The following is a 25880-nucleotide window of genomic DNA, read 5'->3' on the forward strand; positions in this document are numbered from 1 at the left end:
TGAAAAGGTGTTAGGACATTCCCTCATTTGCTATAATTTGGTTACAGTAAAGGCAGCATGCTGGAAACCACGCTCGACTCCTACTATACCAACATTAAGGTAAATTTCCTTAGGAGATAGTGTCACAGGAAATGGAGGAATTCATCCCTTCCCTCCAGTGATTGGTGAAGAGGTAAAGATATTTTCAGAATATCATATTTCAGAAGGTTTAGCAGCATACAGTATCCACCACTTGCCAGTTGGGTGATCTTGAGCAAATTAAACATATTAAGTTTCGACTCTCTCATCTGTAAAATAGGAGTGATGATTTTTTTCCTTATAAAGTTATATTGCAAATATATATATATGTGTGGTGTGTGTGTGTGTGTGTGTGTGTGTATATATATATATATATATATATATATATATATATATATATATATATATATATATAATAGATAGCACAGAGGTGGACTAACGGAAAGAAAATCAGATTAAGCAAGTGTTTAGGGCATGAGCAAAATGGGAGCCTTCAGAATGAGAAGAATAATTAGGTAAAAGTATTTGTGTTTTCAAAAGAAAATTATTGAATTAATCATCTTGATTTCTAAAAGCTTATTTATCTCTTACACTGTAAAAATATGCTTTTTGACACTTTGTTATCTTATTTTGAATTGCATATAGGAATGGCATCACAAACTTTGAAGGATATTCATCTTCCTATGGTTTCTTCCTTCCTCTCTGGCCTCCATTCAGGACCCCACCCAAACACATATACTAACCACTTCACTAAACTGGGCATGCTCAAATATTTTAATATACTTGTGCTGATATACTTGGGAGCTAGCTTTAGATTTATAGTGAATTTTCCCTTTGAAAGAATTCAGAACTATTCATTCCTATGTCTGTCGTGTTTATTTTTCACATGTGTCCTTTCAGCTTATGATTTTCGATATTTTCAGTGCATCTATCATCAAGCTCATAGACCCTGATGACGAATGGGCTTTCCTAGTCTGTTAAGTGGGGGGAGAAACATTAAAAAAAATAGAAAATTAATCACAAATCCCTAGGTAGGAAATTTTTAAAAATATAATGGGACTCAGGGCACCTGGGTGGCTCAGTCAGGTAAGGCTCAGGTCATGATCTCATGGTTCATGGGTTCAAGCCCCGCATTGGGCTCTGTGCTGATGCTGTGGAGCCTGCTTGGGATTCTCTCTCTCTCCCTCTCTCTCTGCCCTTCCTCTGCTCTCTCGCTCTCTCTCTCTCTCTCTCGAAATAAATACATAAACTTAAAAAAATAAAAAATATATAATGGGACTCACAGGTACTCCCCTTTTAGATATTCTGTCAACGCGGTCAAATTGATGTACAGCAAAGCACACCAGGTAGGTGCTCATAGGGACGGACTTCTTGAAAGTTGTTCTATTCCATTTATGGTCCAGTGACTCTTCTTTCTATTGAAAACAAAAGATAATCTTTTATTTATCAAAAGATCAGTCACAGACAAGACAAACAAATGATTCCTCCAAACATGGAGTTTTAGTCAGAAGTCCTTTGTCAAAGCTTAGGGGTAAAACTTCCTCTTACCCATGAATGGTGATATTGAAAAAGACTAACGGAAATGGCACTTAATTTTTAGACCTGTGAAAGAGTGATTGAACTATACACTGTACGAGGTTTCTCAGGGAAAACACAACTTTGACTAGGATATAGGAATTCGTTTGTCTTTCTACATTAAATATACAATCCCAACCATGATATTTGAGGGGATAGCAGATCTATCAATGAAGAAAAGGCTAGTGCCCAATGCCTCACACAAAAGAAGAACTAAGCAAATGTGTGTTCAGGGAGGGCAATTGCTGTACCAGGCATAGCAGGATGTTGGGTTCTCTTTTCCATCTCTGATGCCTACATCAAAGACCCAAGGTATCATCACTAAAGTCACTGTCTTGATTATCACGGACAGAAGAATTTCATTACTGATGCCACTACTGACTCCCATCTGTCTGGTTTTCTGCCCATGCCGGCTTTGCCTTCCTCTTCCCCAATCACCAGGTCTAATATTCCATCCACATATACTTGCCCAATTCGTGCTACCCACTGTTTAAATATTTCCATGTGCCTTGTAGTCACACAGTAAGTCACCGCAGTGGGAAGCTTTCAAAGGGGCTTAAGTGAGGAAGGTTGGACTAGAATGGATGCCTCATTGACAAGCAAGCATGTGTGTGCAAGTGCTTGTAGAGAAGTATCTGAACGCCAGCAAAGTTACTCTAGTAACCACTACTAGTGAGAACTCCTAATGACCCAATATCCTTCTTCTTCCAGGACTATTGTCTGGAACTAGTAAGAGGTGAAGAATATATTCTGCAAAATGAAAAGGTCCTCTGAGAGGTCTTAAGCAGAAGTTGGTAAGGTTTGCATCCTTTCTCCTCCCACCTGCCCTTCCCATCCCGACCAAACATTGAAAGGATCTTTTACCCTGGCCCAGCCTTTTGGGTCAGTGTGCCAGACTCTTTTAGTTTATCCTTTTCTCTTTCTTCTCCAGTCAAAACTCAACTGCTCAGGTGCCTGACACCAGAATAAAACAAATTGATCAACTAATTCACTTTGTAAGGCATGGATAGCTGACAATTTACTTTTGAACCCTCTTAAAGCTTTTGTTGGTTTTACTTTGTTCTTGCTTTTCTGAGGAATACTGGTCATTAAGAGGGATGAATTTCAATGATGACATTTCGGGCAGTGGATCAGAACAATGGCAGATATAAGTTAAGCAGGGTTTTTTTCTGGTATCAGTTAGAGGACAATTATATATAAGGACGAGACTGACCCTTTTACATGTCAATATATGTGCATTTATTCTATGTATAAGGTACAATAATCCCCAACTTTAGTTAGCTGCATTACTCTTTCTGTGGTTGAGGGGCAGTAATGGAGGAAAAAGTCTTATACCAGTAATTACACAGACAGAACTTACTGGAGCCTACTTTTTGTTTTTTTTTTTTTAACATTTCATGATCACTATTTGTTCACTAGAAAATCTTTGGGCATGAGTTTCCCTGGAGTTGGCTTCTTTACTCCAATATTTAAGTGATGGTTTTCTACAGCAGGTCAATCTTAAACACTGGGCTTCTATTTATCTGAAAATCAAGAATAGGCACTGGGCCCAAGAATATTTTTAAGTCTCTAATTCCATGAGTTTGCCATTAGTCTGTCATGACTAGGGGGTTGTTTCAGTTAAGCAGAGCCCAGCCGATGAGGGTCAACTGTATTCACTCTTGCTTGGAACCCAACCATGGCTTTTTGACTAGACTAGGATATGTCAGGTTAAAGACTTCTAGGACTCCAAGAAAAGAGATTGTCAAAATGAATTTTCAAGCCTCTAATGAACTATGAGGGCACATTTAATTTTAGAATTCATTGGGTTCTCTCATAGTAAATAAGATAATTTACCTGCTATTTTAAACAGACGATCTGCAGAAACAAAAAAAATTTTAAAGGACTTACCTCCACTGGCATATTTGAAATTGCCCTATATTCTTTGAGGTGGGTGATGGATATCGTATAGGTTGCCTTTTTGTTGGGCTCATCAAAACAAGGGAAGGATTTCCTGGCATCTGTTGGTTCATGATCAGTGGCTGCTATGCTCCTTAGAAACAAACACACAAACAAAATACATGTCACCTCTTCTCACAGTCCCTGTGTTTCTATTCCTATAGAAAAAGTCAACTGTGTAATTACAGCTGCATGTATTTATAACTACTATGTAATTATATTGCAGGCCTTCAAATGACCTTCTATCCAGAAAACTATCAAATAGTTGTCAAAGCCTTTCTTGGAATTTTTAGGTCAACAAATAAATGAAAATCTGGAAGTTTCCATATTTAGATATTTTATATGAATAGTTTGATATTTTGGTGCCATAACTAAAAATCTGTGAACTGTAGATAAGCAGAAATAAATCCAATTATGAGCTGTCACTTTTTCCACTCAAAAGCCATCAAGCAACAAGTAGATAAACAACAAAGCCAAACTCAAGGAGTTGTTTCTAATTGTCCTTCTGAGAGTGAACAGCTGTGTCCTGTCACAGAGCAGAGGAGTATCTTCCAGAGTCCCCAGCTCCTGTCCCTAATGGCACATTCTTTCTTATTTATGTTGCACCGGGGACAGACTCCAATTTCATTTCTATGCAAAGGCAGTGCTCTGAGTAATCTCCCAGGTGAAATAACCTTTGACCAGGTGGAAAACCTGCTTTTGAAAAAAGAGCATTTTGAAAAGCAGGAAAACCCACTTTTGAAAAAAGCATTTTTTATGGCTCTAACTAGGCAAATGCCTTTGTAAATTAAAATGTTAATGTTTAATATTTCCATCATTTCAAAGTGGAAATAACATTTTTTTCTGAGTAACTGCTCAAAAAATCAATGAATATATACTTTTTAAAGGTAGTTATGTCACAGTAAAATATTGCACACTTGCTCATTAGAAGAGTAAGCAAAGTAAAAAGCATAAAAGAAAGGGGGAGTACAGAAATGTTGACATATTTGTTAATAATTTGGCTAAGGAAAATATTTTGTCCTTCAGGCATATCATAAAGAATATGAAGCTAAAGTATTAGATCATTCATTCATCCAATATTTATCAAACTCTTTCCTTCCACACTCCTTACCCACCCACCCCATCCCTCTCCCTGCCGTACACACACAAACACATTTGCCAGGCATTATTCTAGGTGCTGAGGGAACAACAAAGACTAAATAAGCACATAGGAGAGTGATAAGAGGTATACGGAAAATAAAACAGGAGAAGTGACAGAGAAAAACCTAGGAAAAGTTGTGGGCACCGTTAGGTAAAATAGTCAGGGACAATCTCTTGGAGTAGGTAATGGTTTACTGAGGTCTGAATGATGAGAAAAAGCCAGACAGGGGAAGCATAAGAAAATTGTATCCTAGCAGAGAGAACAGAAAAGTGCACAGGCTCTAGAGTGGAAAAGAACTTCATGTGGTTGAGGACCTGAATGGTGTCCAGTGTGGCTGAAAGGTGTCCGCTGAACTAGAGGAACTGGGGCCAAAGAAGTTTGACTGGTCAGCAGAGGCCATGGTAAGAGTCTGCATTTCATTCTGGTTTAAGGATGTATTATATACATTAATTTATCCAAAAGATAATATGCCATAGGTCAATATCCACATATAAGAAATGAAAATATTTTTTTAATTTCTTAAAAAAAAACCTCTCTAGATATAATAATTTCCTGTTAAAAACTCAGCCAAGGGGCGCCTGGGTGGCTCAGTCAGTTAGGCAGCTGACTTCAGCTCAGGTCATGATCTCACGGTCCGTAAGTTTGAGCCCCGAGTCGGGCTCTGTGCTGACAGCTCAGAGCCTGAAGCCTGTTTCAGATTCTGTGTCTCCCTCTCTCTGACCCTCCCCCGTTCATGCTGTCTCTCTCTGTCTCAAAAATAAATAAAAACATTAAAAAAAAACCTCAGCCAAGAAAACTAATCTGTAAAAAGTAAAACCAGAAAAGTGGCTGTCTTTTGGGAGACTGTTGCCTGAGGGAGGGAACTTTCTTGGATGACTGAAAAAAATTTCTATCTTATTAGAGATATGGGTAACAAACATGTGTGCATTTGTCAAAATGCATTGAACTGTGTCCATTAGATTTGTGTGTTTAACATATGAATATTTTCCCTAAAAATAATTCTAAATGAATACTAAGTTCCAGTAAGTAAGTTTGTGTTTTCTAGTGGTATGTGTTAGCAATTCAGAAACAACATTCTCTGTGTCCTAATGGCTTGAGCAAATGAAAATAAATAAATAAATAAATAAATAAATAAATAAATAAATAAGGATAATGGAAAGCAGGTTTCTCACTGTTGGGGAAGAGAGTTATAAATCTGGAAAGGGGAAAGACTAGAATGTCTCTCCATATTAAATTATAATTGCAGGTTTGGTGTAAATTCAATGATGTTTGTGTGTAGATATAGGTAGGTGGATATAAAAATACAAACTGAGTTCTCTCTGCTGAGCGGGAGTAGCAGCACTGACAAGCTTGGAGCAAATGAGCAAAGCTAGTTCCCAGATGATGAGTTCTAAATACCACTCCCCACTAAAAGGAACCAGGACTCCTTACAGAAATGGCCAATTCCAGTGATGAGTCAGCAAGAGTCCAAGATGATCCTGGAACGTCTTTGCTTTGCCCAAAAGTAAGGAAGTTCTCAAAGAACCATGGGAACGAGTCAAAAGGACACAGCGGCCCACTTGAGTGGACTACCATGGTCGAATCTGGGAGAATTAGAATGTCAAAATTAATAATGAAATTATAACCCATTGACTAAAATAAGAATCCATGAATCCTTACTCTGATATAGATACAGATATAGATATTTATGGGTGGTGAGGAGAAGGGAAAGTTGTGGGTTTTTTCCACACATAGATTGCCTATTAGTGATTTTAGGAGGAATTATGGCCTTAGAAAATCGTCAGTGGATGCCAAAACATATGGGTGACAGTTTGATGAGGAAAGGTGTATCTGAATGGTTTCAAAGAATCTCTGGAAATTACTTACAAAGAGATAAATTGTAACTTTACAGTGGACGAAGTATTAGGTACCACCTTAAGCAAGTGATCAATGACAGCATCACTAATAATGGTCAAACCAATGGAATCTGTCTCCTGATAGGATTTCCTGATTTCCTGAGAGGGACACAGCACCACTTTTGTGAAATGCCTGACCCAAAAAAAAAAAAAAAAAAAAAAAAAAAAAAAATGCTTAACCTGCATTTTTAAATCATGAGGAAAGTCAGATAAACTAAAACTGGGGGACATTCTCAAAATAACTGTACTCTCCAAAAATATCAAGGTTATGAAAGACAAAGAGAGGCTAAGGGACTGTTCCAGTTTGAAGGAATCTAACAAGGCATAACATTAAATGTAATGCATGCATTCAGACTGGATACAGGACTGAGAAAAATAGCTCAGAAGGACATTTTGGGTTAATTGATGAAGTTTGATTATGACTGTGGATTGGATAATCATATTATATCAATGTTAAATTTTCTGATTTTGATAACTGCACTGTAGTTATGTTAGAGAATGTCCCTTAAGAAATATATACTGAATGTTAAAATGTAAAGGGAAATAATGTATCAAAATACTCTAACGGGAAGGGGGGCATGAGTGGGAGGGGGTAGGACAAAATGTTAACATTGGTGAATCTGAGTAGAATGTTTCTAAGAGATCTTTGTACTATTGTAATTTTTCTGTAAGTTTGAAATTCGTTCAAAATAATAGTTATCCTAAAAAGCTTCAAGAATGTATTCTTCTTCAACAGAGGTAATTCCTGATTAGTTTTGTGATGATAATAGCTTAGTCAATTGAAGTTTCTAATACTGTTCAGACAGTAGAGAATTACAAACACATGAGGATATAAAGAAACCTGCACACTTCCCCAGGGTACTAAGGTTTTATAATCAGCTCCACCAAGCCCCAGCCCCATGTTTAGTCAGCTGCCTTTTCTTCTGAATTCTTTGGGCTTCTGATTTCTTCCAGAGGCAGAAGAAAAAGAAAAATCACTTTCTGCAAGAATGTTTCAGTTTAGTCACACCTCAGAAATAAGCCAATTAACTAATTTGGGAATAGGAGTGGGTTGGGGGGGGGGATGGGATGGGGGGAGAGAGAGAGAAAAAGAAAGAAGGGGAGAGGGTACAGGGGCAGGGTGAGGAAGGAGGAGGGAGTGGGATTCCACTGCCCTAAGCAATAGCCATTGGTAGATTTTTATTTTTTTATTTTTTTAATTTTTTTAATGTTTATTTATTTTTGAGACAATGTGAGAAATAGAGTGCAAGCAGCAGAGGGACAGACAGAGGGAGACACAGAATCTGAAGCAGGCTCCAGGCTCTGAGCTGTCAGCCCAGAGCCCGACGTGGGGCTCGAACTCATGAACCGTGAGATCATGACCTGAGCCGAAGTCGGATACTTAACCGACTGAGCCACTCAGGCGCCGCCCCCATTGGTAGATTTTTAAATGCTCTGTTTCAGTTTCTGCTCTGGGCAAGAGCACATACACAACACCCCCCCCCCCCCCCCCCGCCCCAAGCACCCACAGAGAGAACTTTCAGTTGTTCCTCACCTTCTCTCTTTAAAAGAGGCTGTGCTTGATTGTATGCAAAAAATCCTTCCCTAAATTAGGGTATCTCAGACTTGCCTTTGGAAATGGAACAGAACGGTGTTGATGGTGTCACTGGGTGCTGTGTTTGGTCTATCTTGGTGGCCCTATCAGTGAATGTTAATCACACCAAGTGTAGCTCAATTATAGTGACCTGTACTTACACTGATGTAAGGTAAAGTGACACTCAACAAGCAGAAGGGCTACAAAATGCGTATTGTTTTCTGGCTTATTCCCCATGATTTCATGGGGAAAACCCTCTTCTAAGAGTAAAAATTCCTAGATTCCAATCCTACTTCAGCCCTTTAAAGTGCCATCTTGCGCCGGTCACAAAACATACTGATTCTTAGTGTCCTGATCTATAAAGCCTGGTAACCAAAGCACATCTGTCCCCATCACAGGGTTATGTGGGGGTAATAAGGGATAGATCACGTGTAGTAATATATTTGAAATTCCCTTCATATTTACATAATGGGATTAGGATACACCTCACCCTATTTCCTTTAACTCTAGAAGGCTAACTATGCTGTATGTTAATGCACTTTCCACAATGAACAGACTGCAAAATTCATTCATTAAACAAGAGTATCTGTCCTGGAACAAAAGTACTTGGTATATAAATACTGTAGGCAACATAACAATATTTTTCAATGGTAACTTGTTATTTTTTTCTCATGAACTCCTATAGAACTCAAAAGCCCCTATTTATATCTGCTAAATGTCATCCAACATTACTGAAGTTTTCTAAATATATGCAAATTTTAAACAAGGTATAGAAGATGCAAAACAATTTTAGGTCATACCTTCTTGGGGGAGGTTTTACTCGGTGATTAAAACCTCTTCTTTTTAGAATCAGTTGTGTTGTGCTGCAAATTAATGGGGAAAGCCTGGCTAAGTGCACGATGTGTTCAGGAGTGACTTGTGAGCATGTCCTGAATAATTATAATGCCAGGCAAATGTGCTGAGCTAAACCATTTTTCCGTAGGGGCCTCTCTCTATGTCATGTTAATAAGTCACTTACTAGACCAGCACATTAAAAATACAATTCTGTGTAGCTTATTAATTCACAAAAGGGAAGAAATCCCTCTGACTTCTCAGAGTACATCAGATCAAGGTGACTTTAGAGAAAGCTGGAGGAAGAGGAGGTGAGATGCAAGTCACAGACCAGTTCACTCTGAATCTACTTAAAAAAATTTTTCCTTGATTACCTCATATATCATCTGGCATCTCCAATGAAGACTCTCAGGCTATGTTCAGCAATTTAGTAACTTAAACCAGCAAAATAAATGGCAAGATCTGTGTGAAAACCTTCAACAAAGGCCTTCTGATGGAGACGAGGCAGCCACAATTGCTAAGAGGCTGTGCAGACTAAGGAAAGGACTGCAGAATTAAATAGGGGAGCTGATTAGCAGCAAGACAATCCATCTAGATTATTCAGACTCCAACATATTTTCATGGTGGTTTGAACGAACCAGTATTTTTTAAATGTATCATGGTTTAGCTTTGCTTTTTTATTTATTTATTTAGTTTTGAGAGAGAGAGACAGGGAGAGAGTGAGCACACAAGTGAGGGAGAGGCAGAGAGAGAGAGAGACAGAGACACAGAATTTGAAGGAGGCTCCAGGCTCTGAGCCGTCAGAGCAAACACTGGTGCAGGGCTCGAACTTGTGAACCATGAGATCATGACCTGAGCCTAAGTCAGATACTTAACCAACTGAGCCACCCCAGACACCGCACCAGTTAATTATTTAAATGTATTTTCCAGTTGCTTTTTTTCTATGTAGAAGACATTCAAGGTCAAGTAAAATTTGTTTCCTTGCTTCCAAAATAAAGGAAATTACCATGCCTCCTGCAACAGGCAACAAGACCAAAAATAGATATATTGTTTATTGATAATAGGTATACTGATAGCTCAACATATCAGTCTAAGAATATAATGAACAAACGTCAAGATTAAACCTACAAATGAGTACACATCTCCATGCATGTGCAAATATATCACACACACACACACACACACACACACACACACACACTTAACTAGAACCATCTCACTGGTTTCTTTCTTTTTTTTTTAATGTTTACTCACTTTTGAGAGATAGAGACAGAGCATGAGCAGGGGAGAGGCAGAGAGAGAGGGAGACACAGAATCCGAAACAGGCTCCAGGCTCTGAGCTGTCAGCACAGAGCCTGACGCGGGGCTCGAACTCATGAACCATGAGATCATGACCTGGGCCAAAGTCGGACACTCAACTGACTGAGCCACGCAGGCACCCCTCACTGGTTTCTGTTTTGCCATTTTTTCACATTAATTCCTAATCTTTCTTATAAGCCCTAACCTTGTGCTTCAGACTTATGTATCCAAATGCCTATTGGACATGTCTTCCTAGATGTCTGATAGCAAAGTCATGACCTTCGCCCCCAAACCAGGTTCTACCATTCTATTTCCAGTATCAGTTAAAGGTGTGAGCTATCAGATCAGACATCTGTGGCATATTGTACACATAACTAACTCACCTCTTTCTCACAGTCAAGCAGTCTTCAAAGCCTGACCATGTCACCTCCAAACGATTTTCTCCACTGTGTCCTCTTCTGTCTGTCCTGAAATCACTGTTCTACCTGATCTCCATCTTCTCTCTCCTGGATCACTGCAAGATCTCCCATGTGCCCCCATAGGGACTTAACTCTTTCCCTCACCATCCACCTAAATAGCTGCTAGTTAATTTTTCCTACATGCCTGCCATTAGCTAGCCTTTCTTTCCCACGCCCCGCAATGAAATTTCCAGAGTTATCTCCAGCTCACCTCTTCATCTAAACCTCTCCTACAAGCTAATTTCTTTTCCTCACTCTGCTTTTCTCACTTGTGCCTTTCCTTTTTTATCTGCTTTTATGTTCTTGCTTGCCTCTGCCTTTTGACATCCCACCATTATATCAGAATTCAGCTTCAATCCTAGCAATGCTGTGAATACCCAGAAAACCCAAACTAGCCTCCATCTGTCCCCCTTGTAAATTCTAATTGTAATTCCTGCTAATTCCAATGATTCTCAGTCCTTGAAATATGAAGACTGCAGTCCTAAGTTAAAAAAAATTTTTTTTTTACCAATTCCTCTTCCTTTTGAGGAGATGGGGAGAAAAGGAACCCAGAAAAAATGTCCGTCCTGACTGAGTGGGAAGACAGAGAGGTTACTGGTAGACGTTGGACTGCATAACGGGAAAAGGGCTCTGGCTACGCAGCATGTCCCAGCATGTGCCAGAGGACAACAGTCATGTGAGAGCCTACATAAAAATGCTTCTTTATATTCATTCAGTAATATCGAAGTACACTGTGTGCTAGACAGTGAATAAGAGAGGGACAGCCCTGCTCTCAGGGACCCACAGAAGATTTCACAGCCTCACACAGTTGGGAAACTGCATACTCCAGAGATTCATGGCAGTCTCTAGAGATTCATAATGTATGTTATTCTATAAAAGTCTCTCAGAAGTTCCATCATTAAAAAAAAAAAAAGGAAACATATTTTTTTGTATTTAGTATTATTGCCCAAACTAATTTGGCCACAGAATCCCTCCCCTGATTTTGTTCTGGAAATATCTGTTAATATCCTGTTCAACTAGAACTCTGTGGAACAGCAGGCTGGGAAATGCTGTGTGAGAGTAGCTCAAACACCAAGAAGGAAATGCTGACCCTTAGAGAGAAGAAAACAGTATACACTTTGGAGACGAGAGTAGAAGGCAACTCTGTTGGGAACGGAACCACTGGAAATGCTTGCTACACAACACAGTGAGAGGGTGGCGGGTATTAGCGGTATGCACAGAAAAACATTCCAAAGGTTCTGACCCTTTTAAAAGTAGTTTCTTCCGATCACAAGGAACAGACCAGAAAGTAGGAAAAATGACTTTTAAGTTTCTCAAACTTTCTTCTCCTAAGCCTCACTATAGCTCTGTCCCCAGCAAGATGATATGGGTGGGTATTAATGCCAGGGAGCTCTAAACTGACTCTACCTTCTTCTCCAACTCTCCTCTTGCCTCCGAATCTGAGGGAAAGCAGCCCAGACAGTTGGTTCCTCTCTGTGACATTCAAGTTCAAGTCCTGGTTGTATATGCAGAAATCAGGAAATGTTGGTTGCTACTGAGCACACTCGTGTTGAGTTTGCGTTGTGGTGGCAACGATAATATCCCAATGATAATATGCAACAGCCAGTACTCAGTCCTGGAGTTTAATTTTACAATAAGACAGAAGAGGCAGAAAATACCATTGGACTGTATACTTAAAAAGCGTACTGCTATGATGGTATTTTAAATTGCATGTGCATCAAATATCACGCAGCTCGCTCTAGAATATGAGAGAAAGGTGCTGCTCCCAATGAACTCACTCCTGAGCCCTTATATGGACACTGTGGATGAGAACCCCTATAGGCCTGCATTGTCAAAATGTTATGTAGAGGCTGGAATAAAAAAATGTATGGACTTTCCTCATACGCTTGAAATATTTCAAAGCAAGATAAACAAAAAAGGGGTCCATTTAGCCTAACTAAGGCTCCTGAGTACGTGCCAGGACTGTTCCCAAACCATTATGCAGTGAAGAACCGGCGGCATCCTGTGTAATGTGATAGCATCAGCTACTACTGATAAAAGCAGACAACCTTGGGCTCCCAATCCTCCATGAGAACCTGAGCCCCCCTATCTCGCCAATCTTGCTGTAACTTAGATTTGCTGAACAACAATCACAGACAGCTGAGTTTCAGAATAGCGGCTCTCGGGTGTATATATCTTACGGTAAAATTACCTGGCCAGTAAAACAATCCAGAGTTGAATGAATACTATATATATTTGCACCTAGTGCTTTTTTAAACTTGTGAAATACATAACAGAAATTTATTAATGGAATCTTGTTCCATCTTTGTTGGCCTTCTGTCGTGCACAGAATTTTTATAATATTTTGCTGGCTTTACTCAGATGAAATCTCTATTGTTTTCTCAACCCAAGCAACAATTTTAACGTCTTAGCAACAATCACTTAAAAGTTTTGACTTGTTTTCACTTTAACTAATGAATTTTTAGAATCTCTTGAAAGTGAGTATTCTTCCAAATACTAGGCCTTCCCCCCCCCAAATTGGAAAGTCTAAAAACTCATTTAATCACTAGCGAAGGTCAGAGAAATAGACACTGTTACTCATCATTTGTGGAAAGAAAATCTGGGACAGATCTTTCAAATTCAGTTTGGAGACACATGCACACACATGCACATGCCTTATATATATGCATATGTGTGTATACATACACACCTGCATACATACATATGTACTTTGTAGTTTGGGCCAATTTCCTAGGAAGTTTCCTATAGAAATATTAGAAAGCGTTACACATATTTTTGTAAGGATGTTATTACATTTTTATGGGTATTTATTAAAAAAGGTAAAAGAGTAGGAGAAACGTCAATGCCCAAATTTAATGGAAAAGTTGATTATATTCATATAATCAATGATCATGTATCTATTAAACCATCTACAAATCACGTAAAGGGGGGATATATTCTAAAAGCTTGTTACATGATACTATGTACAACATAAGGCCATGTTTATCTGTGCTCAGAAAAAATACTAGAAGAATACCTACTTAAATATTAACAATGACTATACCTGAGTGAGAGCAATTTTCTCTGTTCAAGTGTTCTGCAGTGAATGTGTGTCATTTATGAAATAAGCAAAATAAATGTTACAAGTTTCTCGATATATTTGTACTCTTTGACCCAGCAATTAATTCTATTTTATTGGATATCTCCTAACATAAGGAAATAAACAGATATATACTTAAAGGCTTACTTACAACTATGGTCTTTTCTGACTTGTTTATTGTAATACTGAAAGCGACTTAAATGTCCAGTATTAGGAAACAGGGGTTAGATAATAATAGTGCATTCATGCTGAGTCTTTAAAATCAGATTCTTTTTTTTTTTTCAACGTTTATTTATTTTTGGGACAGAGAGAGACAGAGCGTGAACGGGGGAGGGGCAGCGAGAGAGGGAGACACAGAATCAGAAACAGGCTCCAGGCTCCGAGCCATCAGCCCAGAGCCTGACGCGGGCTCGAACTCACGGACCGCGAGATCGTGACCTGCTGAAGTCGGACGCTTAACCGACTGCGCCACCCAGGCGCCCCTAAAATCAGATTCTTGAAAATATAGAAGAATGAGAGGAAATGCTTATATGAAGTTACAAAGGTATATAGATACATAGACATAATATGATTACAATTTGATTGCCTAAAAAATATTCATTAACATGTTACCAAAGTTACCACTGGATGTGAAAATTCTCTTTATTTTTTTTTTGATTTTCCATCTTTATAATTTTCCATGCTTTCATTATTTTTAATTTTTGTAAGGAGAAAAAAATGTCAGCCAAAAAGAAGCTTGTTTTATTACTAACGATATTAAGATATCGTATCTAAATGAGCGTGCTCTCCAAATATTTTCTCAAATTATCATTTCTGCTCAATTTACTAGTGTACCTCACAGTAAGACAGAGATACTTAAACATTTCATTTTAGTCCCTGGGTCTCTCTGACAAACAGTAGGAGGAATTTTGACCAAAAGGCTTACTTTGCTCCAGTGGTTTCCAAGATGCTTAAAACAACATAGGGCAGGGATATTCAGTGGGCTGGCCCGGACTCACATTTGTGAATGGTGACACTTAATCATTTACTTGTCAAGAATCCATGTAAGCAAGGTCAAAGCAGTTTCAAGTTCAGTGATACCTCAGTACAGCTTTCTTTCCTGATGCAAGGGCCACACCCACAGAGTGAAGGGTTTTTTTTAATTCATTGAGAGAGTTTATGCCTTTAACATAGTTCTGGTAATAGCATCTGATTGATTGTCAAGGCAAGTAACCATCTTTGCTAAACAGGGAAATGTACAAATACGTATACTAATTACTTAATATATTTTTATGTCTTTAATTACTTAATATATCTTTTATATTACAATATATCGTTTATGGAGCATTACCATTGCATACTGCATGATGGACAATAAGCCCAAAGATTTATCCGTGTGCTGCCACTAATGGGTGGACTCAGTGAGTGTTTATTAAAAATTTATCAGTGAAACATGGTTCTGGCCATTATAAAACAAAGACATAATCCTGCCTTCCTTCCTACATACAGACACAGAGACAATTCCACGGATTCTACATACTCTTTCAACATCTTTTCTCCAAAAAAAATACTCAAGATTATAATTGACATTTACTGACTTTCACTTGAATTTAGTGTAATACATTTTTTAAAGTTCAGTTTAAAATCACTGTCCTACAGCCCAAGACTAATGGCAGTGAAATTTGCCAAACACGTGTATTTTAAAAATCTGAGGTAGTTTCTGTAGGTAGTTTCTGCATTCCGACAGGATGCAGTACATTATGATTTCTCCCGATGAAATAAAAGAGTTACACTGATTTTTTTGAACTCCATGCAGCTCACTCAATACTTTCAAGTTTTAGGACAGGCTTTGAAAATACAGCAGGGCATGGGTTTCTGTCTCCCAGGCGAACAAGCAGAATTGAAACCAAGTTTAGAAAACAGTCAGACCAACGAAACAATTAAAAAGTGGAAAGTGAAAAGGAAAGGAAAAGAAATGAAAAACAAGTAGGCGAGCCGAGGGTAAAGGAAGCAAAAGTTAATATTTACTTGATCTGTCCGTTCTCCACGTAAGTCGTTCTGTAAAACCCCACGAGCGAGCCGTTCAGCCAGCCGGCGAACTCCATGGTCAGGAGATAGACATCCTGGCCACTGCTGGGTGCAAGCTCCTCTCCCGCCTCCATCACCACGTACTCCTGCTTTTTGTACTCGAAGCACCGCCTGACTTGCACCTGCTCCCCCGAGGGCCTCCTCAGCTGCGGGAGCCGGGTGAGCCTGGTCTCCCGCAGGTGCAGCCACAGGTGCCGGGTGGGCGCGCTCACGTTGATGGAGATGGTCACGCTGCCTGTGTACGTGTCCTCCTCCATCAGGGGCTTCACCTGCAGGTCGTAGTGCACTGGGTTGATGAAGTCCGGCAGCCTGAAGTTTTTCCAGTCTCCACTTTCATCTTCGCTGGTAGGGCAGACCCCCTGGTCCTGTGGCGGGCTCTCGGTGGAAGGAGAGTGGGAAGGAGCCGGAGCTGTGCCCTGCCCAGCGTCCCCGCTGGAGTGATTCGACCTGGTCAAGCCCACGGAAAGTCCTACTATTAATCCTACCCCCACCACCACCGCACAGATAATAGCCACATGTTTCGTTTTAATGCAGTATCTCTTGGAGGCCTCTTCCTCCACAAAGTTCATTTTTGTTTCCAAAGTCAAATATTGCACATAAAAGGATGTTAAATTTAACTAACGTCAGCTGACTTCCTTTTTAAATTGTTAGGAATTCCCTGGCTTGGCAGCCTGTGTTCCTTTTTCCCACACCCCTCTCTGACAGCCTTGCGTCTTTCCTCTCCCCTCACGTTCCCCACCGGCCACTGAAGGATGAAGGCGGAAACCAGGGGGTGGGATAAGGGCTCCAGAAGACAGGCTGAGCTGGAGGAAGAGGACTGCCGAGAAGACTGTCACAGCTCCCCTTATAAACGAGGCATCCCCACCCCACCCCTCCTGCTCAGGAGTGAGTTAAATATAAAGTAGGGCTTAGCTTATCAGGGAGCGGGAGGATGAGTCTTTGCCAAAGCTCTGTCAGCAGCTTTCAGAGAGAGGGCGTATGGAAAAAGAAGTGTGCTTGCGATAGGAAAACTCAACCTTTGCTACTGGGTCTATGGCTTCTTCCTGTTGTGCTCACAGTGTCTCTCTCCTCACCAGAGGGCTTCTTGAATTTCAGCTCTTTAATCAGGTAGCTTGCCAAAGAAGCTGTTTTCTTTTCGGTTCCCCCCCCCCCCTCATGTTAGGAAAACATTCAGACTCTGCCTTTACCGGAGTCATATCCTGGGCTTGCATGTTCAAAGCGATACCTAAATTCAAGGACCACTTAGGTGCTCAGTAACTATTTGTTAAATTGCTGGGTTAACAAAGCATAGCCAAGTTGCCTGAAATCAGTTCAGTATAATGCTGGATAGAAAGAGGGAGGGGAACACGAAATCAGCCAAAACAGCACTGCAGCTGAAAAGCATAACAAGAAGTAAGTAAAAATAATAATAATAATAATAATAATAATAATAATAGTAAATAAAATAAAAAGGAAAGGATTGAAAGGACAGAATGACAAGGGAGATAAACTTGTTAAGTTAGATAGCTAAACTGGTGTAGATAAACTCCTCTCTGCAGTTTGCCTGTGAGTGAGATTGGCTTCATTAGACTTCAAAGTGTAGATCATGTTTGGAGCAGATTCCAGATGGGAAAGCTGGCTTGTTGGGAGATCCATTATCTGTGCAAATCTATCGCCTCTGAATGATAAGGTCAAGATGGAAATCACAGCAGAGACCTGAATGTTTATGAGTAGCTAAGGTGTAGACCCCAAGCCACCTCTAATAATGACAATACAATAATAATTATCAAAAATTTGAGAGCTTTCTCTGTGCCAAGCACTCTGCTAAGTACATTATCGAAGCTATTAGTGAAGTCTTCCGACAACTCTGTAAGGTTGGTACTATTTTGATGGCCATCTTAGAGATGGGAAAACTGACATTTAAAGAGGTTAAGGCACTTGCTCAAAGTCACACAATCAGTAAATAGCAGACTTGGAGCTTGTACCCAAGTTGTCTGAGTCCAAAGTCCATACATCTAACTACACTGTTCTTTTACTACCTTCTATTCTCTCAGAGCCTCCAGATGGTAACATACATTGTAAATCTCCAGACAGGATATACTATTGAATAATTTCTACATTTAACTGGTGATGAACATTTTTAGTGAGGTAACTTTTGTGGGACTTGTGTTCCGTGGAACTCCCTGAGAAATGGTACTTTATACTGTTCCAAAGTACCAACTAAACAAAAGGGCGGGGGGGAGACTTTAAAAGCAAGAGAGTCCATTTTGCTCTGTACATTTCTATTGTTTTCTTATAAAATAGTAGTAAAAATAGAATTAAAGGGAAGAGGGATATATTTTTCTAGATTACAAGTTCATCTTGTGTTTGTTAACTTCACATTCTGAAACAATCCTAGACTTTTTAAATCATAGTGTGTTTAATTTTGAAAAATCAAATCCCGGGGCGCCTGGGTGGCTCGGTCAGTTAAGCGTCCGACTTCAGCTCAGGTCATGATCTCACAGACCGTGAGTTCGAGCCCCGCGTCGGGCTCTGGGCTGATGGCTCAGAGCCTGGAGCCTGCTTCCGGTTCTGTGTCTCCCTCTCTCTCTGCCCCTCCCCCGTTCATGCTCTGTCTCTCTCTCTGTCTCAAAAATAAACTTAAAAAAAAAAATTTTTTTTTAATAAAAAAAAATGAAAAATCAAATCCCTGTGTTTTAGCCCTTAAAAGACCCCCTTTTTATTGGAAAGATCACCTGACATTTCATTAGATGAAGGGGAAAATGTGGATCATATTTATCTCAACATCATGACTAAAATTAAAAGTATTTGGAAGAATGTACATAAAATTGTGTTAAACTGGAAGCATTTCTAAAAAGTCTCAGCTGAGGCAACACACCTGAAGCTCTTAAATTCAACCTCATCTAGAAAGACAGCAATGTTACCACCAGGCCCTAAGCTTGTGGCTAGATGGAACAAAGTAGATAATAGACTTTTGGGATAAAGTGAACTTAAGGGGGATTAAGAATGGTCAACTGCTGGGGCGCCTGGGTGGCTCGGTCGGTTGAGCATCCGACTTCGGCTCAGGTCATGATCTCGCAGTCTGTGAGTTCGAGCCCCGCGTCGGGCTCTGTGCTGACAGCTCAGAGCCTGGAGCCTGTTTCAGATTCTGTGTCTTCCTCTCTCTCTGCCCCTCCCCCACTCATGCCCTGTCTCTCTCTCTCTCTCTCTCTGTCAAAAATAAATGAACATTAAAAAAAAAAAAAGAATGGTCAACTGATATAAAACTCTCCCCCGTTCTGCCCAAAATTCCACCACATGGGACCCATTATTTAAATGTAGTATTTTTGATAGAGGAAATGAAATACCTTAAACCCATGTACGTAGTGTGTGTGCATACCCACACGCACCCATTTGTGCAAATTTTGAGTCTCAGCCCCAGTTCTTACCACAGCATCTTGGTATCAACCCGTAAGGGCTGCCTAGACCCCGTGAAGGGCACTGCATCTTATCAGTATCACATGTTAGAGGGTTGCCTGATGTTGTAGATGTAAAACATCCAGCCAGCTATGTGGGGATAGCAGAGCCAGCATGTGCACTGAACACATCTAGGAACAAATTATTAGGGGTTACTAAATACAAAGCCCCTAGCTCTCATAATTTGATGACACTGCACTTCATTGCAGTAGCACTTGCTATCCTTCCTCTCCTTGACACTGAAGTATCGAGTCTGTGGCAGGAGGTTCTTGATCTTGAAAGCCAAATCTAATCCACAGCGGCAGTCAAGGGCAGCCACTGATGGAGGAGAGAGAGAGACAAAGAGAATCTATTCCTACAAGGAGACCAATCAACCATCATAGGCACTCACCTAGATTAAACAGTTTATACTGATGAATCTTGTGTTGAAAAATCTGCATTAGACATAGGTAACTTGAAAAGGCTATCTCTGGTCAGTTTCCACTTAGCAGATTCAAGCCAGTGGAGTGAATGCAAAGCCATTCATTATGGATCGTAGACCACACTCCCCTTGCCCATACCTTTTGACAATGTGTGTTATCATTTTGTACCCAGGGAAGTAAGTCCAATATCTGTCCCCTATAGAGCATAAGTGTTCATTGTTTGCTTATCAAATAAACAAAGAGATAAATAGAATGGAGGGTAAAGAACACCAAGGATCCAGAATGGGAAGCGTTCATGGACATAATATGCCAGAAATGTTGAGATAAAATAAACTCAGTTCAAATTTCAAGAACGATCAGAAAGAAATTCCCTAGAGGTGAGGACATGGAAATCATACCTGATCTTGAGTAGGTAAGGGACTTCCTGGCTAATTCCTTTCCAGAGCAGGTAGATTGATGCAAGAGACCCACTATAATACTGAATAGACGATGTGTACCTCCCTTTTACACTTGGAGCTTTAATTTAAAGATTTTTGTTAGGTCCCAGGAATTACATGTACTCCAGAGACTACTGGCACTTGTATGGACATAGGATGCTGCCAACTCACCAGAGAACTAGGAACAACTCCAAAAATGTCAGTAATTAATACAACAGTGTGACTATTTGTCTAGCTCTTTACTCCTATTAGTTGATCAGAGCTGAACTCCATGGTTTAGCAGAATAACAGGCAATAATGACAAGCTAGAGTCATGATGGAGGAAGCAGAATCTGCAAGTCGGGCTGTATAACATAGGGAACAGGGAGGAGGGGAACCCGTTGGTCTTCGCCTTGCCACAGGGTCACTCTTATCAGGCATGTCAATTCTATAAACCCATGGTCAATCCAGGCATTTCCAAACGGTAACGGTTTCACTAGAGTCGAAAAAGGAGAGTGACATCGCATATGACTTAGCTGATCGGGAAGGCTAAACCCATGCTGGTGATGTTCACTGTGACCTTGGTCAGTGATATTTTATTTCCTATTCTTCATATTTCATTTGGCCTCAGCAAAAGTTATAAGGGGTTCAATTGGTTTTCAGATTAAGTGATCTCAACTATCTTTTTCCAACAGCTGAAAATAGCTGCACATATCAGGACAGAAAATGTTCAGCATGCCACACCGAACTTGGGTTGGCCGGTCATAATGAATTTGTCCAGTGACTGGCACAATATGGAGAACTACACTGCAGTGAAGATGAGGAAGAGGAGACTGAAAAAGACGGTCAAGAGGCAAGGAAGAAGAGAGGGAGAGAGGAAGAAGAAGGATGTTTCAAAGATAATGATGAGAAGAAACCTCCAACACGTATCCAAATGTAATTCAATATAAATATTGAATTTATTCAATTTATTTGATATTTTAATAATTTTTAATAATTTTATTTTAATAATTTTAAATAAATTTTTATATTTTAAATATTTAAACATTTTTAATTAATTATATTTAATTAAATATAATTAATTAAATATATTTAAATTTTTAAATATTAAATTTTAAAATGTAAAATATTTAAATAATTTTAATAATTATCAATTTATGCAATATAAATATTGAATTGAATTCAATATAAATCCAAATGTAATTCAATATAAGATAAAAATCAATGAAACAACAGGCTTGTGTCCTCTCTATTCCGTATTGTTTCCGGACTGATTCTGAATGGCCTTCTGCAGGTTTTTCTGGGATACACAGATCGTGTTCATGAAGTCCCCACCCACGTGACCCACGGGCACCAGGGTTTCGTGAGTCACAAGCAACAATCTTTTTGTTTCTTTTACTCGTTTGGATCGCCCCAGAAAAAATCAGTTCACTTTACCCACCTCTCAAAAAGTGTCTGCATGCCACTATTCGTCATTCAACAAATATATATTGACTCAATAAATATTTAAAAATTTTTTCATTTTTATTTATTTATGTATTTATTATTATTTTAGAGAGAGAGAGAGAGCATGTGAGTGGGGGAGAGAAGCAGAGGGAGAGAGAGAATCTTAAGCAGTCTCCACACTCAGTCCACACTGGGCTCAATCCCATTAAACCAGGATCATGACCTGAGCTGAAATCAGGAGTTGGACGCTCAACTGACTGAGCCACCCGGGCACCCCAATAAATATTTAATTTAGACAGGGCACAAGCAGGGGGGAGGGGCAGAGATAGAGGGAGACACAGAATCCCAAGCAGGTCCCAGGCTCTTCGCTGTCAGCATAGAGCCCAACACGGGGCTCAAACTCACGGATCAGGAGATCATGACCTGAGATGAAGTCAGAGGCTTAACTGGCTGAGCCACCCAGGTACCCCAAAATATGGACATTTAAAAAAATTTTTAGTATATACTTCTAAAAGCATGTGTTTACACCCCTGCTTTGTTCTTAGAATGTAGAGATTTTGAAAATATTCAGAAAAGCAAAGAAAATAAACCAAAAGGATTTATTATTTCTATAATTTTAAACTACTTTTATATTGGGTTCCCTAATGTGCAGTAATACACTGGGCGACTGTGGTAGGATAGAGAAGCAACAAAAGAAAAATAATAGTGATAATATAGGCTAGATTTCTGTTGTTCTAAGAATTTCAAAATTATCTTTATAAATTTTCTCAGTGCACTAAGCAATGGCTGTATATTCTGAGTGTTAAAACCTCCTAGAGTTCTTAATTCACTCAACATTCCCTTCCAGTCTTTGTAGTGTCAAAATTCTTGGCAATATTTTCTCTGTCCCTTCTCTCCTATCTGCAGAAGTCTGCAAAAAATCATGTTAATGTAGGGAAAACATCTTACCCAATGTTCTTTCAGTCTATGAGAGGGCCAAGTGAATTATACTAGCAATGATGATTTGGGAGCCTGTTTCCCAGAAAAATCCTAGTAGATCCATTCTTCATCTTCAGGAATATCACTTATTTCTTTCAGAGGAAAGGACTATAATTTTCCAATTTTTATTTATTAACACTGGTTTGAAGATCTCTTTATTAATTACCACATTAATTTTATCAAATAAAGTTGTCTTTAATTGTTGTTTCCTTTGGGAGTAAAGACTTGAGCTGCATTAAAATGATCAAAGTCATCCTTGGGGGAACAGGGATGTTGTTTCTCCTGTTGGTGCTCTCTTTTCTTAGCATGTCTTCTGGTTTTTGTTTATCACTCTTTTCAGTATGCTTTTGTCTTAAGCATTACTCTTGCTCACAAGAGTTACTTAAGCATTACTCTGGCTCACTGGCCAGAAATAGTCACATGGCTCCCTTTAAAAGCCAAGAGGCTGGGACAGGCAGGCAGCCAACAACCCTACCCTTCAGGAGAGGGGGGGGTGCATCTTTGGGGGTCAGCTAGCCATGTCTGCCCTATGCTGTCCTCCCCTCATTGTAGGATTTATTTTGCTGCAGTATATTTCACTGCAGTAACTCAGAAGAAGAAAAAAGGCCATCCATAGATGAAAAATACTGTGCCAATTGCTGTCAACATTTTTATAAAGACCTGAAGGCCATAGCCAAGGCAAGGTGCCTTCTCTCTTCACGTTCTTATAAAGATTATTCAGCTGCGTGCTGATAGTTTATGCTTATTTTTCATCATCACTGCTCTGTATGTCTATTTCAACTTGATTGTTTTCTGAACAGACTTGTACTGGGAGGGGAACATATTTTTATTTTGCTTTCCAAAGGTCATTTTATTTGCACTTCAGACTAATGTAGAAACAAATGTAAGTAAATGTAATTGCATTCAAGTGGAAGGAAAGAAGAAGAAAATGGAATGACCCGGAACCAACCTTCATGGTACATACTTGGGACCAGATGTCTTTTATTTGCTGTCTTTTTAATGAATCCAGCAGTTCTGTGAGTTAGTTATTATGAGCCCCAGCTGCTACTTACCACACCATGCTGCCTCCAAATGTAACAGAAGGAATTTAATACTATTTGTGGGTTAGTCCAGACTCCTCCATGAATAATTTTGTATTTTGGTTACATTGAGACTGTGTAGATCTTGCAACCAGCCTGGGCAACAAATCACAATATTGTTTCTAAGAAGCAATGTACTACAAGGTCCAATATATAAGGTATGCTTATCTATCTGGTCTTCCAACCTATCAGGTCATCGGGAGTGCCCCTTCCTGAACATGTGGGGTGGCTCTTGCATTACTTTGTGCCCTCTAATGCCCTGAGGGTGCTCCTCCCGCCCTGGGGTGCTGAGAAATTGGTTTGGTGATCTATGTAGTATAGGTACTGTCTAGCTTATTAGTTAAATGATGAGAAATATTAGCCTAGTGAAAGAACAAAAAACATGAGAGGTGTGCCACACTAATGCTGTTTAATGCAAACTATTTGTTATTCTATGTTTCAAATAAGTCATGGATTTGAGAAGCTGAGTGAGTTATCATCTCAGAAGATTTTAATGAAGCTGTTTCATTTTCCTGATGATGGATGGATCCTGTGTCTCAATTCCAGCATGACAGACATGAAGTAACTATACCCGGATCCATATCCAGAAAGTCAGCCGTGTGACTTTCCCGAGGTAACCCTGGCTGTCAGTTCAAGTTCCCATCCAATCTGTGATTTCAGTCATAACATTTAACATTCCATCCTGCATCTCTCTGAAGGGCAGCATTGCTCATTTGTCCTAAGCGCTTATAAAACTATTTGCATGATGAGTGTGCGTTGTTCAGTATAGAAACCCCAATTCGTTTTGTTGCTTTCCTTTAGCAGCTGAAACTCAAGACTGCCAACCCTAAAGCAACAGTGTCCGTACATGGCAATAAGACACGTGGAGATTTAGCTAACAATTTTATCAAGTTGACTGTTGTAGATATTCAAATCTGATAATAAGGACAAAGTTACATTTGAGATCTAAGGTAATTGTGGCTTATTGGCAGTGACTGGCTAATTGCTCATAAAGCACATTTCCCTTTCCTTCTGGGTTCACAGTGGCGCAACATTTTTAAGCCTTCTTTGCTGTGGAAATGGAATGCCATGTTAGCTAATAGAATGTGGAAAGGAATGATCATATTCTCTTCAGACCTGGTCCGTGAATACCACCTGTGTGACCCCACATTCTCTCTTCAGTGGCCTGCCAGCTAAATGTTGACCCCCAGGGAAATCTGAAGTCATATATTGAAAATGGAAGAGTCACAAGATGGAAAGAATCTCAACTTCCCAACGATCACATACCCCTTCCCAACTCCATACTACCAATGGACCCTCCTACGAATAAGAAGTTAAATTCTATTTATTAAGCTATCAAAAGTTGAAGGACATATCCTCCAGCATGATTTTAACTAGTATTCTTTACCATACATAATCATTTTAATTGCTGAATTTTTACTTCAGGCTGGTAGTTGTCAACCATGAACCATTTTGCCCTCCCCTCAGGGCACATCTGGCAATATCTGGCAACATCTTTGATTGCCAAGACTCAGGGAGGGAAAGTGAGGGGGTTTCTATTAGCATGTAGGGGGTAGAGGCCTTGGATGCTGCTAAACAGCCTACAAAGCACAGGACAGCCTCCTCGTGCATTAGCTAGTCCGACTGTCAATGGTGCTGGGGTCTGGCACCTGCTTTATACTATATCTACACGCCAAACATAAATATAATTAAATATTTTATTAACTTCATTATATGCCTTATTCAGTATTCCTCTCATGCCGTTTTGATTCGTTTCTGTTCTTGTGTTGGTTCTGTGATACACTGATAGCTTTGTTGACTAAATGTCATTTGTGCAAAGCTTTAGAATCTATTTGTCTCTCCACCCAGCCTCCCTCCTCATAGCCTCCTCACCCAGTCCTCCCTCCCTCTACACTATACTATTTTCACCACCAATGTTTATTGCCATGTCTCCAGCAAGCCTCACAATACCTGGCATAGAGTAGGCATTTATTAAATGTTTGGTGAATGAAGACTGAAGGCATATAAATAAAAGCACCGGAGGAAAAAAGAATGAACCATTCCTTGCCCTTAACCCTTCTCTCCCTCAGCATCAATGACACTATATTGCTTTGGTTTTTGTCTCCCTATTCTGTCTTCTTAAGTTTCTCTCCTCTTTTCCCCTAAATGTAGTTCTTCCACAAGTCACACATTTTTCTTTCTTTCTCTTCCCCCTTGTATAATTCAGTCACCACATCTGTTCAGAAAACTC

The 25880-nt window shown here is 39.6% G+C and overlaps 1 protein-coding gene across 1 annotated transcript in view; it reads right to left on the minus strand.

Moving 5' to 3' along the window:
- LOC115512320 (glutamyl aminopeptidase) overlaps positions 1-16720 on the minus strand; it is an 86788-nt gene extending 70068 nt beyond the window's left edge. The window contains exons 1-3 of the mRNA XM_030313253.1: positions 15815-16720; positions 3484-3625; positions 1302-1433 (exon numbers count right to left, since the gene is read on the minus strand). Coding sequence (XP_030169113.1) covers positions 1302-1433; positions 3484-3625; positions 15815-16443 — 903 coding nt within the window. The 5' untranslated portion in view covers positions 16444-16720. The remainder of the gene's footprint in view (positions 1-1301; positions 1434-3483; positions 3626-15814) is intronic.
- Positions 16721-25880: the final 9160 nt, after the last annotated feature.

The sequence above is a fragment of the Lynx canadensis genome, chromosome B1 (genome assembly GCF_007474595.2).
Source record: "Lynx canadensis isolate LIC74 chromosome B1, mLynCan4.pri.v2, whole genome shotgun sequence".
Classification (NCBI taxonomy): Eukaryota; Metazoa; Chordata; class Mammalia; order Carnivora; family Felidae; genus Lynx; species Lynx canadensis.